The sequence below is a fragment of the Electrona antarctica genome (genome assembly GCF_951216825.1).
Source record: "Electrona antarctica genome assembly, chromosome: 21".
NCBI classification, from domain to species: Eukaryota; Metazoa; Chordata; class Actinopteri; order Myctophiformes; family Myctophidae; genus Electrona; species Electrona antarctica.
The window spans coordinates 555,428-578,813 of NC_136802.1; the positions used below are offsets into that span (position 1 = coordinate 555,428).

Genomic DNA, 23,386 nt, shown 5'->3' on the forward strand with positions numbered 1-23,386 from the left:
AATTGATAGATGGGCCCGTAAAATAATGTTCTGATTGTATATCTCTGTAAACCGCCATTGGGTACAGTACTGGTACAGTACTTTTTACCTTGGATATATTCTTGTAAATCAGCCAACAGAGTCCATGATAGCTGCCTTATAGAGGTGAGGAAATGGCAAATCTTATGCAACAGGTGTTGTAAAAGTGTGACACCTAGTGGCTGAATGTTGTCTCTTCTAGTCAAATGTACCTTGAACCATTTTGAACTTGGTGTCCCCATTTTGGGCAGTTCTATTAGCCTGGGAACCAGACCAAATCTCCACATGGGAAATAATCCCTGTGGAGATTGGTCTGGCACTGATCAGTCTGAATGACATGTAGCTCACCCCAGAGGTGTGGGTGACCAATCAGAGATGCTGTGGTGTTTGTAACCCCGCCCCCCTCGGAAATAAATCTCCCACACCGAAGTTCCAGACTAATATTATATATGCATTGATATTAGTCTGTGATCTAAACAACTACATTCTGTATTCTACACAACTACAGAACTACATTCTGTATTCTACACAACTACAGAACTACACAACTACAGAACTACACAACTACAGAACTACAGAACTACATTCTGTATTCTACACAACTACAGAACTACATTCTGTATTCTACACAACTACAGAACTACATTCTGTATTCTACACAACTACAGAACTACACAACTACAGAACTACACAACTACAGAACTACATTCTGTATTCTACACAACTACAGAACTACACAACTACAGAACTACACAACTACACAACTACACAACTACACAACTACAGAACTACACAACTACACAACTACACAACTACAGAACTACATTCTGTATTCTACACAACTACAGAACTACATTCTGTATTCTACACAACTACAGAACTACACAACTACACAACTACAGAACTACACAACTACACAACTACAGAACTACATTCTGTATTCTACACAACTACAGAACTACACAACTACACAACTACAGAACTACATTCTGTATTCTACACAACTACAGAACTACACAACTACAGAACTACACAACTACATTCTGTATTCTACACAACTACAGAACTACACAACTACAGAACTACACAACTACACAACTACACAACTACACAACTACACAACTACATTCTGTATTCTACACAACTACAGAACTACATTCTGTATTCTACACAACTACAGAACTACAGAACTACACAACTACACAACTACACAACTACAGAACTACACAACTACACAACTACAGAACTACATTCTGTATTCTACACAACTACAGAACTACACAACTACAGAACTACACAACTACACAACTACACAACTACATTCTGTATTCTACACAACTACAGAACTACATTCTGTATTCTACACAACTACAGAACTACAGAACTACACAACTACACAACTACACAACTACAGAACTACACAACTACACAACTACACAACTACAGAACTACATTCTGTATTCTACACAACTACAGAACTACATTCTGTATTCTACACAACTACAGAACTACAGAACTACACAACTACACAACTACAGAACTACACAACTACACAACTACAGAACTACACAACTACACAACTACAGAACTACATTCTGTATTCTACACAACTACAGAACTACAGAACTACACAACTACACAACTACACAACTACACAACTACATTCTGTATTCTACACAACTACACAACTACAGAACTACATTCTACACAACTATAGCAGAACTACATTCTGTATTCTACACAACTTTAAAATAGCAGAACTACATTCTGTATTCTACACAACTTAGAACTACATTCTGTACTCTACACAACTTAGAACTACATTCTACATAACTACATTCTGTATTCTACACAACTTTAAAATAGCAGAACTACATTCTGTATTCTACACAACTTAGAACTACATTCTACAGAACTACATTCTGTATTCTACACAACTTTGAAAATGAAGGGAATCCTGTTTCATGTTCTAATCTCCAGAAGGAGATGTTATAACTAGAGCCCGACTGATGCCATATTTTTTGGTCCGCTGACGATTTTGGAGAGACCTACACCGCCGATGCCGATACGATGCCGATGTTTTGGACCGATGTTTAGTAATCAATTAAAATAATAAAAAATACATTTTAAAAACGGCTGCGCTGCGCACCCGACAGAGTGATTTACTTCTCCAGTACAGCGGTGAAGGACGAGAGAGTGATATGTGCAGGATGGACAATTTACAATTTAGGCATTTATCAGACGCTCTTAATCCAGAGCGATTTACATTAAGCAATAACAAAAAAGCATGGGAATACATCACATAAAATGGACTGTAGTAAACATTAAATACTTTTCCCCCTCCTGTATAAACATCGAGACATCGGATTAACTAACACCCATGTCCACCGATGTCGAGCATCGGCGCCCAAAATGACCGATACATCGGTGCGACCGACGGATCAGTCGGGCTCTAGTTATAACGATGTTAACCCCTTCCTCTCCAGGTGTTATAACGATGTTAACCCCTTCCTCTCCAGGTGTTATAACGATGTTAACCCCTTCCTCTCCAGGTGTTATAACGATGTTAACCCCTTCCTCTCCAGGTGTTATAACGATGTTAACCCCTTCCTCTCCAGATGGCCACGCTAGCCGAGGTGCGTCAGAAGGAGATGGACACCCTGCTGGCTCTGAGGGCGTCCAACCAGGCTAAGCTCCTCCCCCTGCCGTCGTCGGAGGGGGAGGAGCCTGAAGTGGGCGTGTGCGTGTGTCGCCAGGCGCCGCAGGGCGCCATGGCTCAGTGCCAGCTCTGTCGAGAAGCCTTCCACAGCGGCTGCGTCGCCACGGCAACCTCCGACAACAACCACAGCACAAGGTTAGTATCGTTAACCCATGACGTCGACATTTATAAAAAGTCTTCTAAATCCTGACAGTTTTCTGAAAAACCTCATGTTTCTGTATCAGTGGTGCTCAATATTTCATGTCAAGGACCCCAATAATTATCTGTAATTGGCCACAAGACCCCCATCTGAAAATATGTAGTTCCAGGGACCCCCCCAGAAGCAAAGAGTTGAGTTGTGGTCGTTAACCCTAAACCTGAAACCCTGAAAACTAACTAAAACTAACAGAATTAGAAAAAAATAACTCGACACTAAACTATAATGCAGTGGTTCTCAAAGTGTGGTCCGGGGACCCCCTGGGGGTCCTTGAGGGAATTCCTGGGGGTCCCCAGCTAAATGATAGTTTGGAACCTTATGGGTCTGTAACTCTGAGAGTGTACAAATGGAACCAAATGGACCCTTATGGGTCTGTAACTCTGAGAGTGTACAAATGGAACCAAATGGACCCTTATGGGTCTGTAACTCTGAGAGTGTACAAATGGAACCAAATGGACCCTTATGGGTCTGTAACTCTGAGAGTGTACAAATGGATCCAAATGGACCCTTATGGGTCTGTAACTCTGAGAGTGTACAAATGGAACCAAATGGACCCTTATGGGTCTGTAACTCTGAGAGTGTACAAATGGAACCAAATGGACCCTTACGGGTCTGTAACTCTGAGAGTGTACAAATGGAACCAAATGGACCCTTACGGGTCTGTAACTCTGAGAGTGTACAAATGGAACCAAATGGACCCTTATGGGTCTGTAACTCTGAGAGTGTACAAATGGAACCTAACGGGTCCATTTGGTGTTCTCAGAGTTAAATGAACATTGATTTTACAATATAAATCGGGGGTCCCAGAGATATAAATACCATTAAATGGGGGTCCGTAGACTAATGCATGTCAAACTGGGGGTCCTTGAAATTAAACGGGTTGAGAATCACTGCTAGAGACATAAGAATCTCCTCTCATGGGGGTCCCTGGCATTATCTCTTCAAATGGGGGTCCGCGAGGCTAATTAGTGTCTATGTGGGGGTCCTTGACATGAAAAGGTTTGGGAACTGCTCTAATGAACTACCAAGTATTAACTTCATACATTAATATAGTTTTCAGATGGTCGACATTTCTCGTTTAAAAAAATCTTTTTTTTAGTGGTCTCGTAAAATATTCTAATTCACTGATTAGATTGGATTTTTACGCCATAACCATCAAGATTAAAATAAAATAAAGGTTTTAAATACTTCACATTATGCGCAATGAATTGAGAATTTATTAAAGTTTCACTTTTTGAATTATATTTGGGAAGAAAAGATTTGAGCCACATTTTCAGGATTTTTCAAAAAATAGCAGATCTACAATTTCTAGCTATTTTTCAATAGCTAAAGTAAAACACCAAAAGGGGTTCCCGCCCAGAATGGGCTAATGAACTGTATTCTATGGTTACCGTAGCAACCAGCCCTGGCTGTGCCCGCTGTGCCAGCGCTCGCGGAAGCCCCCCCTGGACAAGGTGCTCCCCCTGCTGGCCTCTCTGCAGAGGATCAGGGTCCGCCTCCCCGAGGGCGACGCCCTGCGCTTCCTGATCGAGCGGACGGTGCGCTGGCAGCACAGAGTCCAGCAGGGCGACACGGTGGACGCCATGTTGGACCAGGTGGCCAGGACGGCCAAGCACGGGAAGGTACGTCACCAACACCTACCTAGCCTCTAACCAGTTACTAGTTACATATTACTGTAATATTAGTAACGAGTAAGGTAAGTTATTACTCTGCCAAAACAGTAATATTATTACTATTTACTTAGTGCTAAAAGAAATAGCACATATTACATATTACTTTTTTTGTTTTTGTTTTGTTTGAAAACATTTCATTTAAAAGGTAGAGAGAGATTACTGCTCTATTGTTTCATAGCCTTTTTGACTGATTGGTGATTCTTCTTAATATTAGAACATTGGATTTAGTTCTAAAAGAAGCTGACTGAACCCATTTAGACTGGAGGACATTCTACAAATGTCTTCTAAATCCTGACAGGTTTCTGAAAAACCCCATGTTTCTATATCAGTGGTTCTCAAACATTTTTATGTCAAGGACCCCCAAAAATGTATGTAATTGACCGACGAACCCCATCTGACAATTACAATTACAATGTAGGCATTTAGCAGACGCTCTTAATCCAGAGCGATTTACATTAGGCAAGGACAAAAGCATGGGAATACATCACATATATAAAAAGCAATTATTGTGCTGTCTGAAAATATGTTGTTCCAGGGATTGTTGTTCCAAAATATGGAGATTAGACGTTTCTGCTCGACAGCGACAATATGAACGAATCGTTATTTTTATTGTATACTTAATCGCACAACGATGTCGTGCAAAACCATATAAAAGCTGATTTACAAGCTCACAACGCATCGCAATGTCAATCGTTGTGAGCTTGTTGATGAGCTATTTGAACTATTTTATAACTTTTTTATTTATTTAAGTGATTAGTTTGTCATTTACTGGTTATTGTTAGTTTGACTGTAGTCGATTAGTTTGTCATTTACTGGGTATTGTAGTTTGACGTACTGTAGTCGATTAGTTTGTCATTTACTGGTTATTGTTAGTTTGACGTACTGTAGTCGATTAGTTTGTCATTTACTGGTTATTGTTAGTTTGACGTACTGTAGTCGATTAGTTTGTCATTTACTGGTTATTGTTAGTTTGACGTACTGTAGTCGATTAGTTTGTCATTTACTGGTTATTGTTAGTTTGACGTACTGTAGTCGATTAGTTTGTCATTTACTGGTTATTGTTAGTTTGACGTACTGTAGTCGATTAGTTTGTCATTTACTGGTTATTGTTAGTTTGACGTACTGTAGTCGATTAGTTTGTCATTTACTGGTTATTGTTAGTTTGACGTACTGTAGTCGATTAGTTTGTCATTTACTGGTTATTGTTAGTTTGACGTACTGTAGTCGATTAGTTTGTCATTTACTGGTTATTGTTAGTTTGACGTACTGTAGTCGATTAGTTTGTCATTTACTGGTTATTGTTAGTTTGACGTACTGTAGTCGATTAGTTTGTCATTTACTGGTTATTGTTAGTTTGACGTACTGTAGTCGATTAGTTTGTCATTTACTGGTTATTGTTAGTTTGACGTACTGTAGTCGATTAGTTTGTCATTTACTGGTTATTGTTAGTTTGACGTACTGTAGTCGATTAGTTTGTCATTTACTGGTTATTGTTAGTTTGACGTACTGTAGTCGATTAGTTTGTCATTTACTGGTTATTGTTAGTTTGACGTACTGTAGTCGATTAGTTTGTCATTTACTGGTTATTGTTAGTTTGACGTACTGTAGTCGATTAGTTTGTCATTTACTGGTTATTGTTAGTTTGACGTACTGTAGTCGATTAGTTTGTCATTTATTGGTTATTGTTAGTTTGACGTACTGTAGTCGATTAGTTTGTCATTTACTGGTTATTGTTAGTTTGACGTACTGTAGTCGATTAGTTTGTCATTTACTGGTTATTGTTAGTTTGACGTACTGTAGTCGATTAGTTTGTCATTTACTGGTTATTGTTAGTTGACGTACTGTAGTCGATTAGTTTGCCATTTAATTTGTTATTGTTAGTTTGACGTACTGTAGTCGATTAGTTTGTCATTTACTGGTTATTGTTAGTTTGACGTACTGTACTGTAGTCGATTAGTTTGTCATTTACTGGTTATTGTTAGTTTGACGTACTGTAGTCGATTAGTTTGTCATTTACTGGTTATTGTTAGTTTGACGTACTGTAGTCGATTAGTTTGTCATTTACTGGTTATTGTTAGTTTGACGTACTGTAGTCGATTAGTTTGTCATTTACTGGTTATTGTTAGTTTGACGTACTGTAGTCGATTAGTTTGTCATTTACTGGTTATTGTTAGTTTGACGTACTGTAGTCGATTAGTTTGTCATTTACTGGTTATTGTTAGTTTGACGTACTGTAGTCGATTAGTTTGTCATTTACTGGTTATTGTTAGTTTGACGTACTGTAGTCGATTAGTTTGTCATTTACTGGTTATTGTTAGTTTGACGTACTGTAGTCGATTAGTTTGTCATTTACTGGTTATTGTTAGTTTGACGTACTGTAGTCGATTAGTTTGTCATTTACTGGTTATTGTTAGTTTGACGTACTGTAGTCGATTAGTTTGTCATTTACTGGTTATTGTTAGTTTGACGTACTGTAGTCGATTAGTTTGTCATTTACTGGTTATTGTTAGTTTGACGTACTGTAGTCGATTAGTTTGTCATTTACTGGTTATTGTTAGTTTGACGTACTGTAGTCGATTAGTTTGTCATTTACTGGTTATTGTTAGTTTGACGTACTGTAGTCGATTAGTTTGTCATTTACTGGTTATTGTTAGTTTGACGTACTGTAGTCGATTAGTTTGTCATTTACTGGTTATTGTTAGTTTGACGTACTGTAGTCGATTAGTTTGTCATTTACTGGTTATTGTTAGTTTGACGTACTGTAGTCGATTAGTTTGTCATTTACTGGTTATTGTTAGTTTGACGTACTGTAGTCGATTAGTTTGTCATTTACTGGTTATTGTTAGTTTGACGTACTGTAGTCGATTAGTTTGTCATTTACTGGTTATTGTTAGTTTGACGTACTGTAGTCGATTAGTTTGTCATTTACTGGTTATTGTTAGTTTGACGTACTGTAGTCGATTAGTTTGTCATTTACTGGTTATTGTTAGTTTGACGTACTGTAGTCGATTAGTTTGTCATTTACTGGTTATTGTTAGTTTGACGTACTGTAGTCGATTAGTTTGTCATTTACTGGTTATTGTTAGTTTGACGTACTGTAGTCGATTAGTTTGCCATTTATTGGTTATTGTTAGTTTGACGTACTGTAGTCGATTAGTTTGTCATTTACTGGTTATTGTTAGTTTGACGTACTGTAGTCGATTAGTTTGTCATTTACTGGTTATTGTTAGTTTGACGTACTGTAGTCGATTAGTTTGTCATTTACTGGTTATTGTTAGTTTGACGTACTGTAGTCGATTAGTTTGCCATTTATTTGTTATTGTTAGTTTGACGTACTGTAGTCGATTAGTTTGTCATTTACTGGTTATTGTTAGTTTGACGTACTGTAGTCGATTAGTTTGTCATTTACTGGTTATTGTTAGTTTGACGTACTGTAGTCGATTAGTTTGTCATTTACTGGTTATTGTTAGTTTGACGTACTGTAGTCGATTAGTTTGTCATTTACTGGTTATTGTTAGTTTGACGTACTGTAGTCGATTAGTTTGTCATTTACTGGTTATTGTTAGTTTGACGTACTGTAGTCGATTAGTTTGTCATTTACTGGTTATTGTTAGTTTGACGTACTGTAGTCGATTAGTTTGTCATTTACTGGTTATTGTTAGTTTGACGTACTGTAGTCGATTAGTTTGTCATTTACTGGTTATTGTTAGTTTGACGTACTGTAGTCGATTAGTTTGTCATTTACTGGTTATTGTTAGTTTGACGTACTGTAGTCGATTAGTTTGTCATTTACTGGTTATTGTTAGTTTGACGTACTGTAGTCGATTAGTTTGTCATTTACTGGTTATTGTTAGTTTGACGTACTGTAGTCGATTAGTTTGTCATTTACTGGTTATTGTTAGTTTGACGTACTGTAGTCGATTAGTTTGTCATTTACTGGTTATTGTTAGTTTGACGTACTGTAGTCGATTAGTTTGTCATTTACTGGTTATTGTTAGTTTGACGTACTGTAGTCGATTAGTTTGTCATTTACTGGTTATTGTTAGTTTGACGTACTGTAGTCGATTAGTTTGTCATTTACTGGTTATTGTTAGTTTGACGTACTGTAGTCGATTAGTTTGCCATTTACTGGTTATTGTTAGTTTGACGTACTGTAGTCGATTAGTTTGCCATTTACTGGTTATTGTTAGTTTGACGTACTGTAGTCGATTAGTTTGTCATTTACTGGTTATTGTTAGTTTGACGTACTGTAGTCGATTAGTTTGTCATTTACTGGTTATTGTTAGTTTGACGTACTGTAGTCGATTAGTTTGTCATTTACTGGTTATTGTTAGTTTGACGTACTGTAGTCGATTAGTTTGTCATTTACTGGTTATTGTTAGTTTGACGTACTGTAGTCGATTAGTTTGTCATTTACTGGTTATTGTTAGTTTGACGTACTGTAGTCGATTAGTTTGTCATTTACTGGTTATTGTTAGTTTGACGTACTGTAGTCGATTAGTTTGTCATTTACTGGTTATTGTTAGTTTGACGTACTGTAGTCGATTAGTTTGTCATTTACTGGTTATTGTTAGTTTGACGTACTGTAGTCGATTAGTTTGTCATTTACTGGTTATTGTTAGTTTGACGTACTGTAGTCGATTAGTTTGTCATTTACTGGTTATTGTTAGTTTGACGTACTGTAGTCGATTAGTTTGCCATTTACTGGTTATTGTTAGTTTGACGTACTGTAGTCGATTAGTTTGCCATTTACTGGTTATTGTTAGTTTGACGTACTGTAGTCGATTAGTTTGTCATTTACTGGTTATTGTTAGTTTGACGTACTGTAGTCGATTAGTTTGTCATTTACTGGTTATTGTTAGTTTGACGTACTGTAGTCGATTAGTTTGTCATTTACTGGTTATTGTTAGTTTGACGTACTGTAGTCGATTAGTTTGTCATTTACTGGTTATTGTTAGTTTGACGTACTGTAGTCGATTAGTTTGTCATTTACTGGTTATTGTTAGTTTGACGTACTGTAGTCGATTAGTTTGTCATTTACTGGTTATTGTTAGTTTGACGTACTGTAGTCGATTAGTTTGTCATTTACTGGTTATTGTTAGTTTGACGTACTGTAGTCGATTAGTTTGTCATTTACTGGTTATTGTTAGTTTGACGTACTGTAGTCGATTAGTTTGTCATTTACTGGTTATTGTTAGTTTGACGTACTGTAGTCGATTAGTTTGCCATTTACTGGTTATTGTTAGTTTGACGTACTGTAGTCGATTAGTTTGTCATTTACTGGTTATTGTTAGTTTGACGTACTGTAGTCGATTAGTTTGTCATTTACTGGTTATTGTTAGTTTGACGTACTGTAGTCGATTAGTTTGTCATTTACTGGTTATTGTTAGTTTGACGTACTGTAGTCGATTAGTTTGTCATTTATTGGTTATTGTTAGTTTGACGTACTGTAGTCGATTAGTTTGTCATTTACTGGTTATTGTTAGTTTGACGTACTGTAGTCGATTAGTTTGTCATTTACTGGTTATTGTTAGTTTGACGTACTGTAGTCGATTAGTTTGTCATTTACTGGTTATTGTTAGTTTGACGTACTGTAGTCGATTAGTTTGTCATTTACTGGTTATTGTTAGTTTGACGTACTGTAGTCGATTAGTTTGTCATTTACTGGTTATTGTTAGTTTGACGTACTGTAGTCGATTAGTTTGTCATTTACTGGTTATTGTTAGTTTGACGTACTGTAGTCGATTAGTTTGTCATTTACTGGTTATTGTTAGTTTGACGTACTGTAGTCGATTAGTTTGCCATTTACTGGTTATTGTTAGTTTGACGTACTGTAGTCGATTAGTTTGCCATTTACTGGTTATTGTTAGTTTGACGTACTGTAGTCGATTAGTTTGTCATTTACTGGTTATTGTTAGTTTGACGTACTGTAGTCGATTAGTTTGTCATTTACTGGTTATTGTTAGTTTGACGTACTGTAGTCGATTAGTTTGTCATTTACTGGTTATTGTTAGTTTGACGTACTGTAGTCGATTAGTTTGTCATTTACTGGTTATTGTTAGTTTGACGTACTGTAGTCGATTAGTTTGTCATTTACTGGTTATTGTTAGTTTGACGTACTGTAGTCGATTAGTTTGTCATTTACTGGTTATTGTTAGTTTGACGTACTGTAGTCGATTAGTTTGTCATTTACTGGTTATTGTTAGTTTGACGTACTGTAGTCGATTAGTTTGTCATTTACTGGTTATTGTTAGTTTGACGTACTGTAGTCGATTAGTTTGCCATTTACTGGTTATTGTTAGTTTGACGTACTGTAGTCGATTAGTTTGTCATTTACTGGTTATTGTTAGTTTGACGTACTGTAGTCGATTAGTTTGTCATTTACTGGTTATTGTTAGTTTGACGTACTGTAGTCGATTAGTTTGTCATTTACTGGTTATTGTTAGTTTGACGTACTGTAGTCGATTAGTTTGTCATTTATTGGTTATTGTTAGTTTGACGTACTGTAGTCGATTAGTTTGTCATTTACTGGTTATTGTTAGTTTGACGTACTGTAGTCGATTAGTTTGTCATTTACTGGTTATTGTTAGTTTGACGTACTGTAGTCGATTAGTTTGTCATTTACTGGTTATTGTTAGTTTGACGTACTGTAGTCGATTAGTTTGTCATTTACTGGTTATTGTTAGTTTGACGTACTGTAGTCGATTAGTTTGTCATTTACTGGTTATTGTTAGTTTGACGTACTGTAGTCGATTAGTTTGTCATTTACTGGTTATTGTTAGTTTGACGTACTGTAGTCGATTAGTTTGTCATTTACTGGTTATTGTTAGTTTGACGTACTGTAGTCGATTAGTTTGTCATTTACTGGTTATTGTTAGTTTGACGTACTGTAGTCGATTAGTTTGTCATTTACTGGTTATTGTTAGTTTGACGTACTGTAGTCGATTAGTTTGTCATTTACTGGTTATTGTTAGTTTGACGTACTGTAGTCGATTAGTTTGTCATTTACTGGTTATTGTTAGTTTGACGTACTGTAGTCGATTAGTTTGTCATTTACTGGTTATTGTTAGTTTGACGTACTGTAGTCGATTAGTTTGTCATTTACTGGTTATTGTTAGTTTGACGTACTGTAGTCGATTAGTTTGTCATTTACTGGTTATTGTTAGTTTGACGTACTGTAGTCGATTAGTTTGTCATTTACTGGTTATTGTTAGTTTGACGTACTGTAGTCGATTAGTTTGTCATTTACTGGTTATTGTTAGTTTGACGTACTGTAGTCGATTAGTTTGTCATTTACTGGTTATTGTTAGTTTGACGTACTGTAGTCGATTAGTTTGTCATTTATTGGTTATTGTTAGTTTGACGTACTGTAGTCGATTAGTTTGTCATTTACTGGTTATTGTTAGTTTGACGTACTGTAGTCGATTAGTTTGTCATTTATTGGTTATTGTTGATCTCGTTTTGATTTTCAACATCTTTTTGTTCCTACAGGCGAGACATTGGTGGAAGAAATCTTCTTCACATCCTCAGGAAATCCATGGTTATTTCTACACCGAGCATCGCAACACCGTTCCTCTCCACGGTCAGTGGCATTCCCTTCTACACCTAATTACTATTACTATTACTAATACAGTTACTAGACCAATGATTATAATACTAGACCAATGATTATAATACTAGACCAAAGATTATAATACTAGACCAAAGATTATAATACTAGACCAATGATTATAATACTAGACCAAAGATTATAATACTAGACCAATGATTATAATACTAGACCAATGATTATAATACTAGACCAATGATTATAATACTAGACCAATGATTATAATACTCCCAATCTAAACTATGGAATGAACTTCCCATTGCAGTCAGAACTACAGACTCACTCCCAATCTAAACTATGGAATGAACTTCCCATTGCAGTCAGAACTACAGACTCACTCCCAATCTAAACTATGGAATGAACTTCCCATTGCAGTCAGAACTACAGACTCACTCCCAATCTAAACTATGGAATGAACTTCCCATTGCAGTCAGAACTACAGACTCACTCCCAATCTAAACTATGGAATGAACTTCCCATTGCAGTCAGAACTACAGACTCACTCCCAATCTAAACTATGGAATGAACTTCCCATTGCAGTCAGAACTACAGACTCACTCCCAATCTAAACTATGGAATGAACTTCCCATTGCAGTCAGAACTACAGACTCACTCCCAATCTAAACTATGGAATGAACTTCCCATTGCAGTCAGAACTACAGACTCACTCCCAATCTAAACTATGGAATGAACTTCCCATTGCAGTGCAGTATGACGGAATTTTACTCGTGATCAGAGCTTCCGTTGCTCCAGACTGTATGACGGAAGCATTTATATTTGACTCATGATCAGAGCTTCCGTTGCTCCAGACTGTATGACGGAAGCATTTATATTTTACTCATGATCAGAGCTTCCGTTGCTCCAGACTGTATGACGGAAGCATTTATATTTGACTCATGATCAGAGCTTCCGTTGCTCCAGACTGTATGACGGAAGCATTTATATTTTACTCATGATCAGAGCTTCCGTTGCTCCAGACTGTATGACGGAAGCATTTATATTTTACTCATGATCAGAGCTTCCGTTGCTCCAGACTGTATGACGGAAGCATTTATATTTGACTCATGATCAGAGCTTCCGTTGCTCCAGACTGTACGACGGAAGCATTTATATTTTACTCATGATCAGAGCTTCCGTTGCTCCAGACTGTATGACGGAAGCATTTATATTTTACTCATGATCAGAGCTTCCGTTGCTCCAGACTGTATGACGGAAGCATTTATATTTTACTCATGATCAGAGCTTCCGTTGCTTCAGACTGTATGACGGAAGCATTTATATTTTACTGATGATCAGAGCTTCTGTTGCTCCAGACTGTACGACGGAAGCATTTATATTTTACTCATGATCAGAGCTTCCGTTGCTCCAGACTGTACGACGGAAGCATTTATATTTTACTCATGATCAGAGCTTCCGTTGCTCCAGACTGTACGACGGAAGCATTTATATTTTACTCATGATCAGAGCTTCCGTTGCTCCAGACTGTATGACGGAAGCGTTTATATTTTACTCATGATCAGAGCTTCCGTTGCTCCAGACTGTATGACGGAAGCATTTATATTTTACTCATGATCAGAGCTTCCGTTGCTCCAGACTGTATGACGGAAGCATTTATATTTTACTCATGATCAGAGCTTCCGTTGCTCCAGACTGTATGATGGAGGTATTTGAATTTTGCGAGAGGCAACAGTCTGGCAACGTGAGACATGTGGGGTGTAGTTCTGGGTCATAGTAAAGTGAGACTATGTGGTGTGTAGTTCTGGGTCATAGTAAAGTGAGACTGTGGTGTGTAGTTCTGGGTCATAGTAAAGTGAGACTGTGGTGTGTAGTTCTGGGTCATAGTAAAGTGTTTCTGTTTCCTGTAGTCCTGGGTCCAGATCTGGAGGAGCTGATGGTGGAGGGCTTCCTGCTCCAGGTCACCCTCCCAGAGACGGAGCAGCTGTACCGGGCGGTGCTGCGCTGCCTGCTGCCCCCCCCTCCTCCACCCAGGAGCCCCTCGGACCACCACCCCCATCACCACCACCACCATCACAGAGGGAGCCTCCACCCAACCCAGGTAACTCCACTAAAACCAAAACCAAAAGTGGGCATGGCTCGTAGCTGAGCCCTGTTATCTTGGCATGGCTCGTAGCTGAGCCCTGTTATCTTAGCATGGCTCGTAGCTGAGCCCTGTTATCTTGGCATGGCTCGTAGCTGAGCCTGTTATCTTGGCATGGCTCGTAGCTGAGCCCTGTTATCTTAGCATGGCTCGTAGCTGAGCCCTGTTATCTTGGCATGGCTCGTAGCTGAGCCCTGTTATCTTGGCATGGCTCGTAGCTGAGCCCTGTTATCTTGGCATGGCTCGTAGCTGAGCCCTGTTATCGAAAAAATAATGTAAATTGACACGTTTGTCAACAGAGCGGAGGTTCCTGTCACAAAAAGGAGGCGGTGGTGAACGGCCAGAAGGAGCACAAGAGGACCAAGCGGCGTAAGGACAGCTCCGACTCGTCTCGGGACCGAGACCGGGACCGAGACCGAGCCAAGAAGTCCCGCAAGAAGAGGTCCAAGTCCACGCACAGGGAGAAGAGTCACCACCACCACCACCATCACCACCAGCAGCAGCAGCACAGTGAGCTCACCTCCTCCACCCCCCCGACCACCAAGAGGTGCAGCTCTCCTCCGGTCAGCCTCGTGTCGCCTGACCGCCCGGCTCCTCCCCCAGAGTCGTTGGCTCCTCCCCCTGCGTCGGCCCCTGCGTCGGCGCCGTCAGACTCAGACGAGGAGGACTACTCTCTGTGCGCCGCGCCGTGGTGCCGCGAGCCGGAGGGAGACGAGGTGATGCTCCACTACCATTACCTCACCGATTACCTCACCCATGTTGTGTTTTAAATCATTTAGACCTGACTCAGGTCTGAGGACCTTCTAAAAATGTCTTCTAAATCCTGATAGTTTTCTTAAATACCTAAGTTTCTATATCAGTGGTGCTCAATATTTCATGTCAAGGACCCCAAACATTATATGTAATTGGCCGCGGACCCCCATTTGAAAATATGTTGTTCTAGGGACCCCTCAGAACTCGGTGCCGCGCTATGAGCTTGTAGATCTGCTATTTTTCAATAGCTAAAGTATAACATAATGCTATAAAACACCAAAAGGGGTTCCCGCCCTGAATGTGTTAAATCACCAGAATGTAATGTACTTAACACTAATTATGCTGATGATGTGTATACGCGTCTTGATATTGATATTAAACCATGTTTTAATTTGTTTTTAGTTAGTCAGAACCGTAGCCTACGTTTTCTAGGTGTTTATATTCTTTAATCCATGTTTTGATCCGATCGTATCGTTAGCAACCGCTCGTTAGCGTAACAGTCAAAGTGGTGCAGCGGCCGCGGCCCTGCTTCCAATGGCCTGTATCTATAGTGGCCGCGGCCCTGCTTCCAATGGCCTGTATCTATAGTGGCCGCGGCCCTGCTTCCAATGGCCTGTATCTGTGGCCGCGGCCCTGCTTCCAATGGCCTGTATCTGTGGCCGCGGCCCTGCTTCCAATGGCCTGTATCTGTGGCCGCGGCCCTGCTTCCAATGGCCTGTATCTATAGTGGCCGCGGCCCTGCTTCCAATGGCCTGTATCTGTGGCCGCGGCCCTGCTTCCAATGGCCTGTATCTCAGCGGCCGCGGCCCTGCTTCCAATGGCCTGTATCTGTGGCCGCGGCCCTGCTTCCAATGGCCTGTATCTGTGGCCGCGGCCCTGCTTCCAATGGCCTGTATCTCAGCGGCCGCGGCCCTGCTTCCAATGGCCTGTATCTGTGGCCGCGGCCCTGCTTCCAATGGCCTGTATCTGTGGCCGCGGCCCTGCTTCCAATGGCCTGTATCTATAGTGGCCACGGCCCTGCTTCCAATGGCCTGTATCTATAGTGGCCGCGGCCCTGCTTCCAATGGCCTGTATCTGTGGCCGCGGCCCTGCTTCCAATGGCCTGTATCTGTGGCCGCGGCCCTGCTTCCAATGGCCTGTATCTATAGTGGCCGCGGCCCTGCTTCCAATGGCCTGTATCTATAGTGGCCGCGGCCCTGCTTCCAATGGCCTGTATCTCCAAATCGGCCCAATGGATGTCGTTTCTGGTGAAAACAGGGTCTATAGTAACAGTGTTTCAGGTGGACTGGGTCTATAGTAACAGTGTTTCAGGTGGACTGGGTCTATAGTAACAGTGTTTCAGGTGGACTGGGTCTATAGTAACAGTGTTTCAGGTGGACTGGGTCTATAGTAACAGTGTTTCAGGTGGACTGGGTCTATAGTAACAGTGTTTCAGGTAGACTGGGTCTATAGTAACAGTGTTTCAGGTAGACTGGGTCTATAGTAACAGTGTTTCAGGTGGACTGGGTCTATAGTAACAGTGTTTCAGGTGGACTGGGTCTATAGTAACAGTGTTTCAGGTAGACTGGGTCTATAGTAACAGTGTTTCAGGTAGACTGGGTCTATAGTAACAGTGTTTCAGGTAGACTGGGTCTATAGTAACAGTGTTTCAGGTGGACTGGGTCTATAGTAACAGTGTTTCAGGTAGACTGGGTCTATAGTAACAGTGTTTCAGGTGGACTGGGTCTATAGTAACAGTGTTTCAGGTAGACTGGGTCTATAGTAACAGTGTTTCAGGTGGACTGGGTCTATAGTAACAGTGTTTCAGGTGGACTGGGTCTATAGTAACAGTGTTTCAGGTAGACTGGGTCTATAGTAACAGTGTTTCAGGTGGACTGGGTCTATAGTAACAGTGTTTCAGGTGGACTGGGTCTATAGTAACAGTGTTTCAGGTGGACTGGGTCTATAGTAACAGTGTTTCAGGTGGACTGGGTCTATAGTAACAGTGTTTCAGGTGGACTGGGTCTATAGTAACAGTGTTTCAGGTGGACTGGGTCTATAGTAACAGTGTTTCAGGTGGACTGGGTCTATAGTAACAGTGTTTCAGGTAGACTGGGTCTATAGTAACAGTGTTTCAGGTGGACTGGGTCTATAGTAACAGTGTTTCAGGTAGACTGGGTCTATAGTAACAGTGTTTCAGGTGGACTGGGTCTATAGTAACAGTGTTTCAGGTGGACTGGGTCTATAGTAACAGTGTTTCAGGTAGACTGGGTCTATAGTAACAGTGTTTCAGGTGGACTGGGTCTATAGTAACAGTGTTTCAGGTAGACTGGGTCTATAGTAACAGTGTTTCAGGTGGACTGGGTCTATAGTAACAGTGTTTCAGGTGGACTGGGTCTATAGTAACAGTGTTTCAGGTGGACTGGGTCTATAGTAACAGTGTTTCAGGTGGACTGGGTCTATAGTAACAGTGTTTCAGGTGGACTGGGTCTATAGTAACAGTGTTTCAGGTGGACTGGGTCTATAGTAACAGTGTTTCAGGTGGACTGGGTCTATAGTAACAGTGTTTCAGGTGGACTGGGTCTATAGTAACAGTGTTTCAGGTGGACTGGGTCTATAGTAACAGTGTTTCAGGTGGACTGGGTCTATAGTAACAGTGTTTCAGGTGGACTGGGTCTATAGTAACAGTGTTTCAGGTGGACTGGGTCTATAGTAACAGTGTTTCAGGTGGACTGGGTCTATAGTAACAGTGTTTCAGGTGGACTGGGTCTATAGTAACAGTGTTTCAGGTGGACTGGGTCTATAGTAACAGTGTTTCAGGTGGACTGGGTCTATAGTAACAGTGTTTCAGGTGGACTGGGTCTATAGTAACATTGTTTCAGGTGGACTGGGTCTATAGTAACAGTGTTTCAGGTGGACTGGGTCTATAGTAACAGTGTTTCAGGTGGACTGGGTCTATAGTAACAGTGTTTCAGGTGGACTGGGTCTATAGTAACAGTGTTTCAGGTGGACTGGGTCTATAGTAACAGTGTTTCAGGTGGACTGGGTCTATAGTAACAGTGTTTCAGGTGGACTGGGTCTATAGTAACAGTGTTTCAGGTGGACTGGGTCTATAGTAACATTGTTTCAGGTGGACTGGGTCTATAGTAACAGTGTTTCAGGTGGACTGGGTCTATAGTAACAGTGTTTCAGGTGGACTGGGTCTATAGTAACAGTGTTTCAGGTGGACTGGGTCTATAGTAACAGTGTTTCAGGTGGACTGGGTCTATAGTAACAGTGTTTCAGGTGGACTGGGTCTATAGTAACAGTGTTTCAGGTGGACTGGGTCTATAGTAACAGTGTTTCAGGTGGACTGGGCCTATAGTAACAGTGTTTCAGGTGGACTGGGTCTATAGTAACAGTGTTTCAGGTGGACTGGGTCTATAGTAACAGTGTTTCAGGTGGACTGGGTCTATAGTAACAGTGTTTCAGGTGGACTGGGTCTATAGTAACAGTGTTTCAGGTGGACTGGGTCTATAGTAACAGTGTTTCAGGTGGACTGGGTCTATAGTAACAGTGTTTCAGGTGGACTGGGTCTATAGTAACAGTGTTTCAGGTGGACTGGGTCTATAGTAACAGTGTTTCAGGTGGACTGGGTCTATAGTAACAGTGTTTCAGGTGGACAGGGTCTATAGTAACAGTGTTTCAGGTGGACTGGGTCTATAGTAAGTGTTTCAGGTAGACTGGGTCTATAGTAACAGTGTTTCAGGTGGACTGGGTCTATAGTAAGTGTTTCAGGTAGACTGGGTCTATAGTAACAGTGTTTCAGGTGGACTGGGTCTATAGTAACAGTGTTTCAGGTGGACTGGGTCTATAGTAACAGTGTTTCAGGTGGACTGGGTCTATAGTAAGTGTTTCAGGTAGACTGGGTCTATAGTAACAGTGTTTCAGGTGGACTGGGTCTATAGTAACAGTGTTTCAGGTGGACTGGGTCTATAGTAACAGTGTTTCAGGTGGACTGGGTCTATAGTAACAGTGTTTCAGGTGGACTGGGTCTATAGTAACAGTGTTTCAGGTGGACTGGGTCTATAGTAACAGTGTTTCAGGTGGACTGGGTCTATAGTAACAGTGTTTCAGGTGGACTGGGTCTATAGTAACAGTGTTTCAGGTGGACAGGGTCTATAGTAACAGTGTTTCAGGTGGACTGGGTCTATAGTAACAGTGTTTCAGGTGGACTGGGTCTATAGTAACAGTGTTTCAGGTGGACAGGGTCTATAGTAACAGTGTTTCAGGTGGACTGGGTCTATAGTAAGTGTTTCAGGTAGACTGGGTCTATAGTAACAGTGTTTCAGGTGGACTGGGTCTATAGTAAGTGTTTCAGGTAGACTGGGTCTATAGTAACAGTGTTTCAGGTGGACTGGGTCTATAGTAAGTGTTTCAGGTAGACTGGGTCTATAGTAACAGTGTTTCAGGTAGACTGGGTCTATAGTAACAGTGTTTCAGGTGGACTGGGTCTATAGTAACAGTGTTTCAGGTGGACTGGATCTATAGTAACAGTGTTTCAGGTGGACTGGGTCTATAGTAAGTGTTTCAGGTAGACTGGGTCTATAGTAACAGTGTTTCAGGTGGACTGGGTCTATAGTAAGTGTTTCAGGTAGACTGGGTCTATAGTAACAGTGTTTCAGGTGGACTGGGTCTATAGTAACAGTGTTTCAGGTGGACTGGGTCTATAGTAACAGTGTTTCAGGTAGACTGGGTCTATAGTAACAGTGTTTCAGGTAGACTGGGTCTATAGTAACAGTGTTTCAGGTAGACTGGGTCTATAGTAACAGTGTTTCAGGTGGACTGGGTCTATAGTAACAGTGTTTCAGGTGGACTGGGTCTATAGTAACAGTGTTTCAGGTGGACTGGGTCTATAGTAACAGTGTTTCAGGTGGACTGGGTCTATAGTAACAGTGTTTCAGGTAGACTGGGTCTATAGTAACAGTGTTTCAGGTGGACTGGGTCTATAGTAACAGTGTTTCAGGTGGACTGGGTCTATAGTAACAGTGTTTCAGGTAGACTGGGTCTATAGTAACAGTGTTTCAGGTAGACTGGGTCTATAGTAACAGTGTTTCAGGTAGACTGGGTCTATAGTAACAGTGTTTCAGGTGGACTGGGTCTATAGTAACAGTGTTTCAGGTAGACTGGGTCTATAGTAACAGTGTTTCAGGTGGACTGGGTCTATAGTAACAGTGTTTCAGGTGGACTGGGTCTATAGTAACAGTGTTTCAGGTGGACTGGGTCTATAGTAACAGTGTTTCAGGTGGACTGGGTCTATAGTAACAGTGTTTCAGGTGGACTGGGTCTATAGTAACAGTGTTTCAGGTGGACTGCGTCTATAGTAACAGTGTTTCAGGTGGACTGGGTCTATAGTAAGTGTTTCAGGTAGACTGGGTCTATAGTAACAGTGTTTCAGGTGGACTGGGTCTATAGTAACAGTGTTTCATGTAGACTGGGTCTATAGTAACAGTGTTTCAGGTGGACTGGGTCTATAGTAACAGTGTTTCAGGTGGACTGGGTCTATAGTAACAGTGTTTCAGGTGGACTGGGTCTATAGTAACAGTGTTTCAGGTGGACTGGGTCTATAGTAACAGTGTTTCATGTAGACTGGGTCTATAGTAACAGTGTTTCAGGTGGACTGGGTCTATAGTAACAGTGTTTCAGGTGGACTGGGTCTATAGTAACAGTGTTTCAGGTGGACTGGGTCTATAGTAACAGTGTTTCAGGTAGACTGGGTCTATAGTAACAGTGTTTCAGGTAGACTGGGTCTATAGTAACAGTGTTTCAGGTGGACTGGGTCTATAGTAACAGTGTTTCAGGTGGACTGGGTCTATAGTAACAGTGTTTCAGGTGGACTGGGTCTATAGTAACAGTGTTTCAGGTAGACTGGGTCTATAGTAACAGTGTTTCAGGTGGACTGGGTCTATAGTAACAGTGTTTCAGGTGGACTGGGTCTATAGTAACAGTGTTTCAGGTGGACTGGGTCTATAGTAACAGTGTTTCAGGTGGACTGGGTCTATAGTAACAGTGTTTCAGGTGGACTGGGTCTATAGTAACAGTGTTTCAGGTGGACTGGGTCTATAGTAACAGTGTTTCAGGTGGACTGGGTCTATAGTAACAGTGTTTCAGGTAGACTGGGTCTATAGTAACAGTGTTTCAGGTGGACTGGGTCTATAGTAACAGTGTTTCAGGTGGACTGGGTCTATAGTAACAGTGTTTCAGGTGGACTGGGTCTATAGTAACAGTGTTTCAGGTGGACTGGGTCTATAGTAACATTGTTTCTGTGGGTTCTGTTTCAGGTGGACTGGGTCCAGTGCGACGGGAACTGCAACCAGTGGTTCCACCAGGTGTGTGTGGGTCTGTCGGCCGACCAGGCCGAGAGTGACGACTACATCTGCATCAGCTGCACACAGCCAGACTACGATAGGGGAGACTGAAGAGTCCACACAGCCAGACTACGATAGGGGAGACTGAAGAGTCCACACAGCCAGACTACGATAGGGGAGACTGAAGAGTCCATACAGCCAGACTACCACAGGGGAGACTGAAGAGTCCACACAGCCAGACTACCACAGGGGAGACTGAAGAGTCCACACAGCCAGACTACCACAGGGGAGACTGAAGAGTCCACACAGCCAGACTACCACAGGGGAGACTGAAGAGTCCACACAGCCAGACTACCACAGGGGAGACTGAAGAGTCCATACAGCCAGACTACCACAGGGGAGACTGAAGAGTCCACACAGCCAGACTACCACAGGGGAGACTGAAGAGTCCACACAGCCAGACTACGATAGGGGAGACTGAAGAGTCCACACAGCCAGACTACCACAGGGGAGACTGACTGAAGAGTCCATCAGAGCCATAGAGTAAGACAGTTACGACATTCATGCAGCCTGGATGGAGAGGGACAAGCTGGAGTTGGAAATACATTGTTTTCAACGAGGGCGGCGCAGATATCAGCAATTTTAGGCAATGTGTGCAACATGACAACTGTTTTAAAGTATTGTACAGTGACAACTAAAGTCTCTGTAATGTTTATGTTGTACTATTACTAAAATAAACAATCTAAAATAAGGGCGATTTTAAGATCATTAAAGCTGGGCTGTTCAGGCCTGAGTCCAGTGCATTCTGCCTACTTCCAGTCACCCTTCGGCCAATAGAAGTCTATGTAGGAGAGCCTCCATTGGACTGAAGCCCCATGAAGTGAACAGAGTTGTGGTAACATCTGTCTTGCTCTATGGCTCTGAGCCAGACTACGACAGGAGGGAGGGAGACTGACTGCTCTATGGCTCTGAGCCAGACTACGACAGGAGGGAGGGAGGGAGACTGACTGACTGACTGGAGAGACCAAAACACACACAGCTCGGTGGGCGTGGTCGCTGGACTGTGGGGCCACAGTCCTGTAGAGCCCTCACAGCCCTGTGGGGGCCACAGCCACCAAGGTTAATTAAATAAGGTTAGGAAGCGAAGACCGTACGGTGGACTCCATGTTGCTCCCTGGAAGGAAAGAAACATGCGCAATGGACTAAATGCAGCCAAGCTTCCTTGGTCTCAACTGCACATGTTTCTTTCCTTCCAGGAGTAACATGGAGTCCACCGTACGGTCTTCACCTCCTAACCTTATTGAATTAACCGTGGTGGTCAGAGCCCGCCCTGTGGGCCCCCTGTGGGCCCCCAGCCCTCCCTGTGGGGCTGTGGGGTCACAGCCCGCCCTGTGGGGCCACAGCCCTCCCTGTGGGGCTGTGGGGCCACAGCCCTCCCTGTGGGGCTGTGGGGCCACAGCCCTCCCTGTGGGGCTGTGGGGCCACAGCCCTCCCTGTGGGGCTGTGGGGCCACAGCCCTCCCTGTGGGCCCCCAGCCCTCCCTGTGGGCCCCCAGCCCCTGCGGTCTCCTCCCTAAACCCTTCAAACTCCTTCCTCTTCCTGCTTGCTCTCCTTAGTGACTTCGGTGCTACGTATACCTTTTTCTCCTCGAGACTTTTTTCCAGAGTTACGACAAGATCTTTTTTTTCCCCTGACGCTGTTTTCCGTTCGACGGTGGCTGAGTGGGTTTGTTCAGCCAGCCGGACGGTCCAGTGGGTTTGTTCAGCCAGCCAGACGGTCCAGTGGGTTTGTTCAGCCAGACGGTCCAGTGGGTTTGTTCAGCCAGCCGGACGGTCCAGTGGGTTTGTTCAGCCAGACTGTGGTCCAGTGGGTTTGTTCAGCCAGACTGTGGTCCAGTGGGTCTGTTCAGCCAGCCGGTCCAGTGGGTTTGTTCAGCCAGGCGGTCCAGTGGGTTTGTTCAGCCAGACGGTCCAGTGGGTTTGTTCAGCCAGCCT

General features: G+C 42.1%; 1 protein-coding gene across 1 annotated transcript in view; it reads left to right on the plus strand.

The window, feature by feature from the left end:
* The window catches only part of kdm5ba (lysine demethylase 5Ba), an 86,102-nt gene extending 63,519 nt beyond the window's left edge, over positions 1–22,583 (plus strand). The window contains exons 24-29 of the mRNA XM_079491191.1: positions 2,637–2,872; positions 4,330–4,555; positions 12,098–12,188; positions 14,081–14,271; positions 14,613–15,029; positions 21,366–22,583. Coding sequence (XP_079347317.1) covers positions 2,637–2,872; positions 4,330–4,555; positions 12,098–12,188; positions 14,081–14,271; positions 14,613–15,029; positions 21,366–21,503 — 1,299 coding nt within the window. The 3' untranslated portion in view covers positions 21,504–22,583. The remainder of the gene's footprint in view (positions 1–2,636; positions 2,873–4,329; positions 4,556–12,097; positions 12,189–14,080; positions 14,272–14,612; positions 15,030–21,365) is intronic.
* The last annotated feature ends 803 nt before the right edge of the window (positions 22,584–23,386 follow it).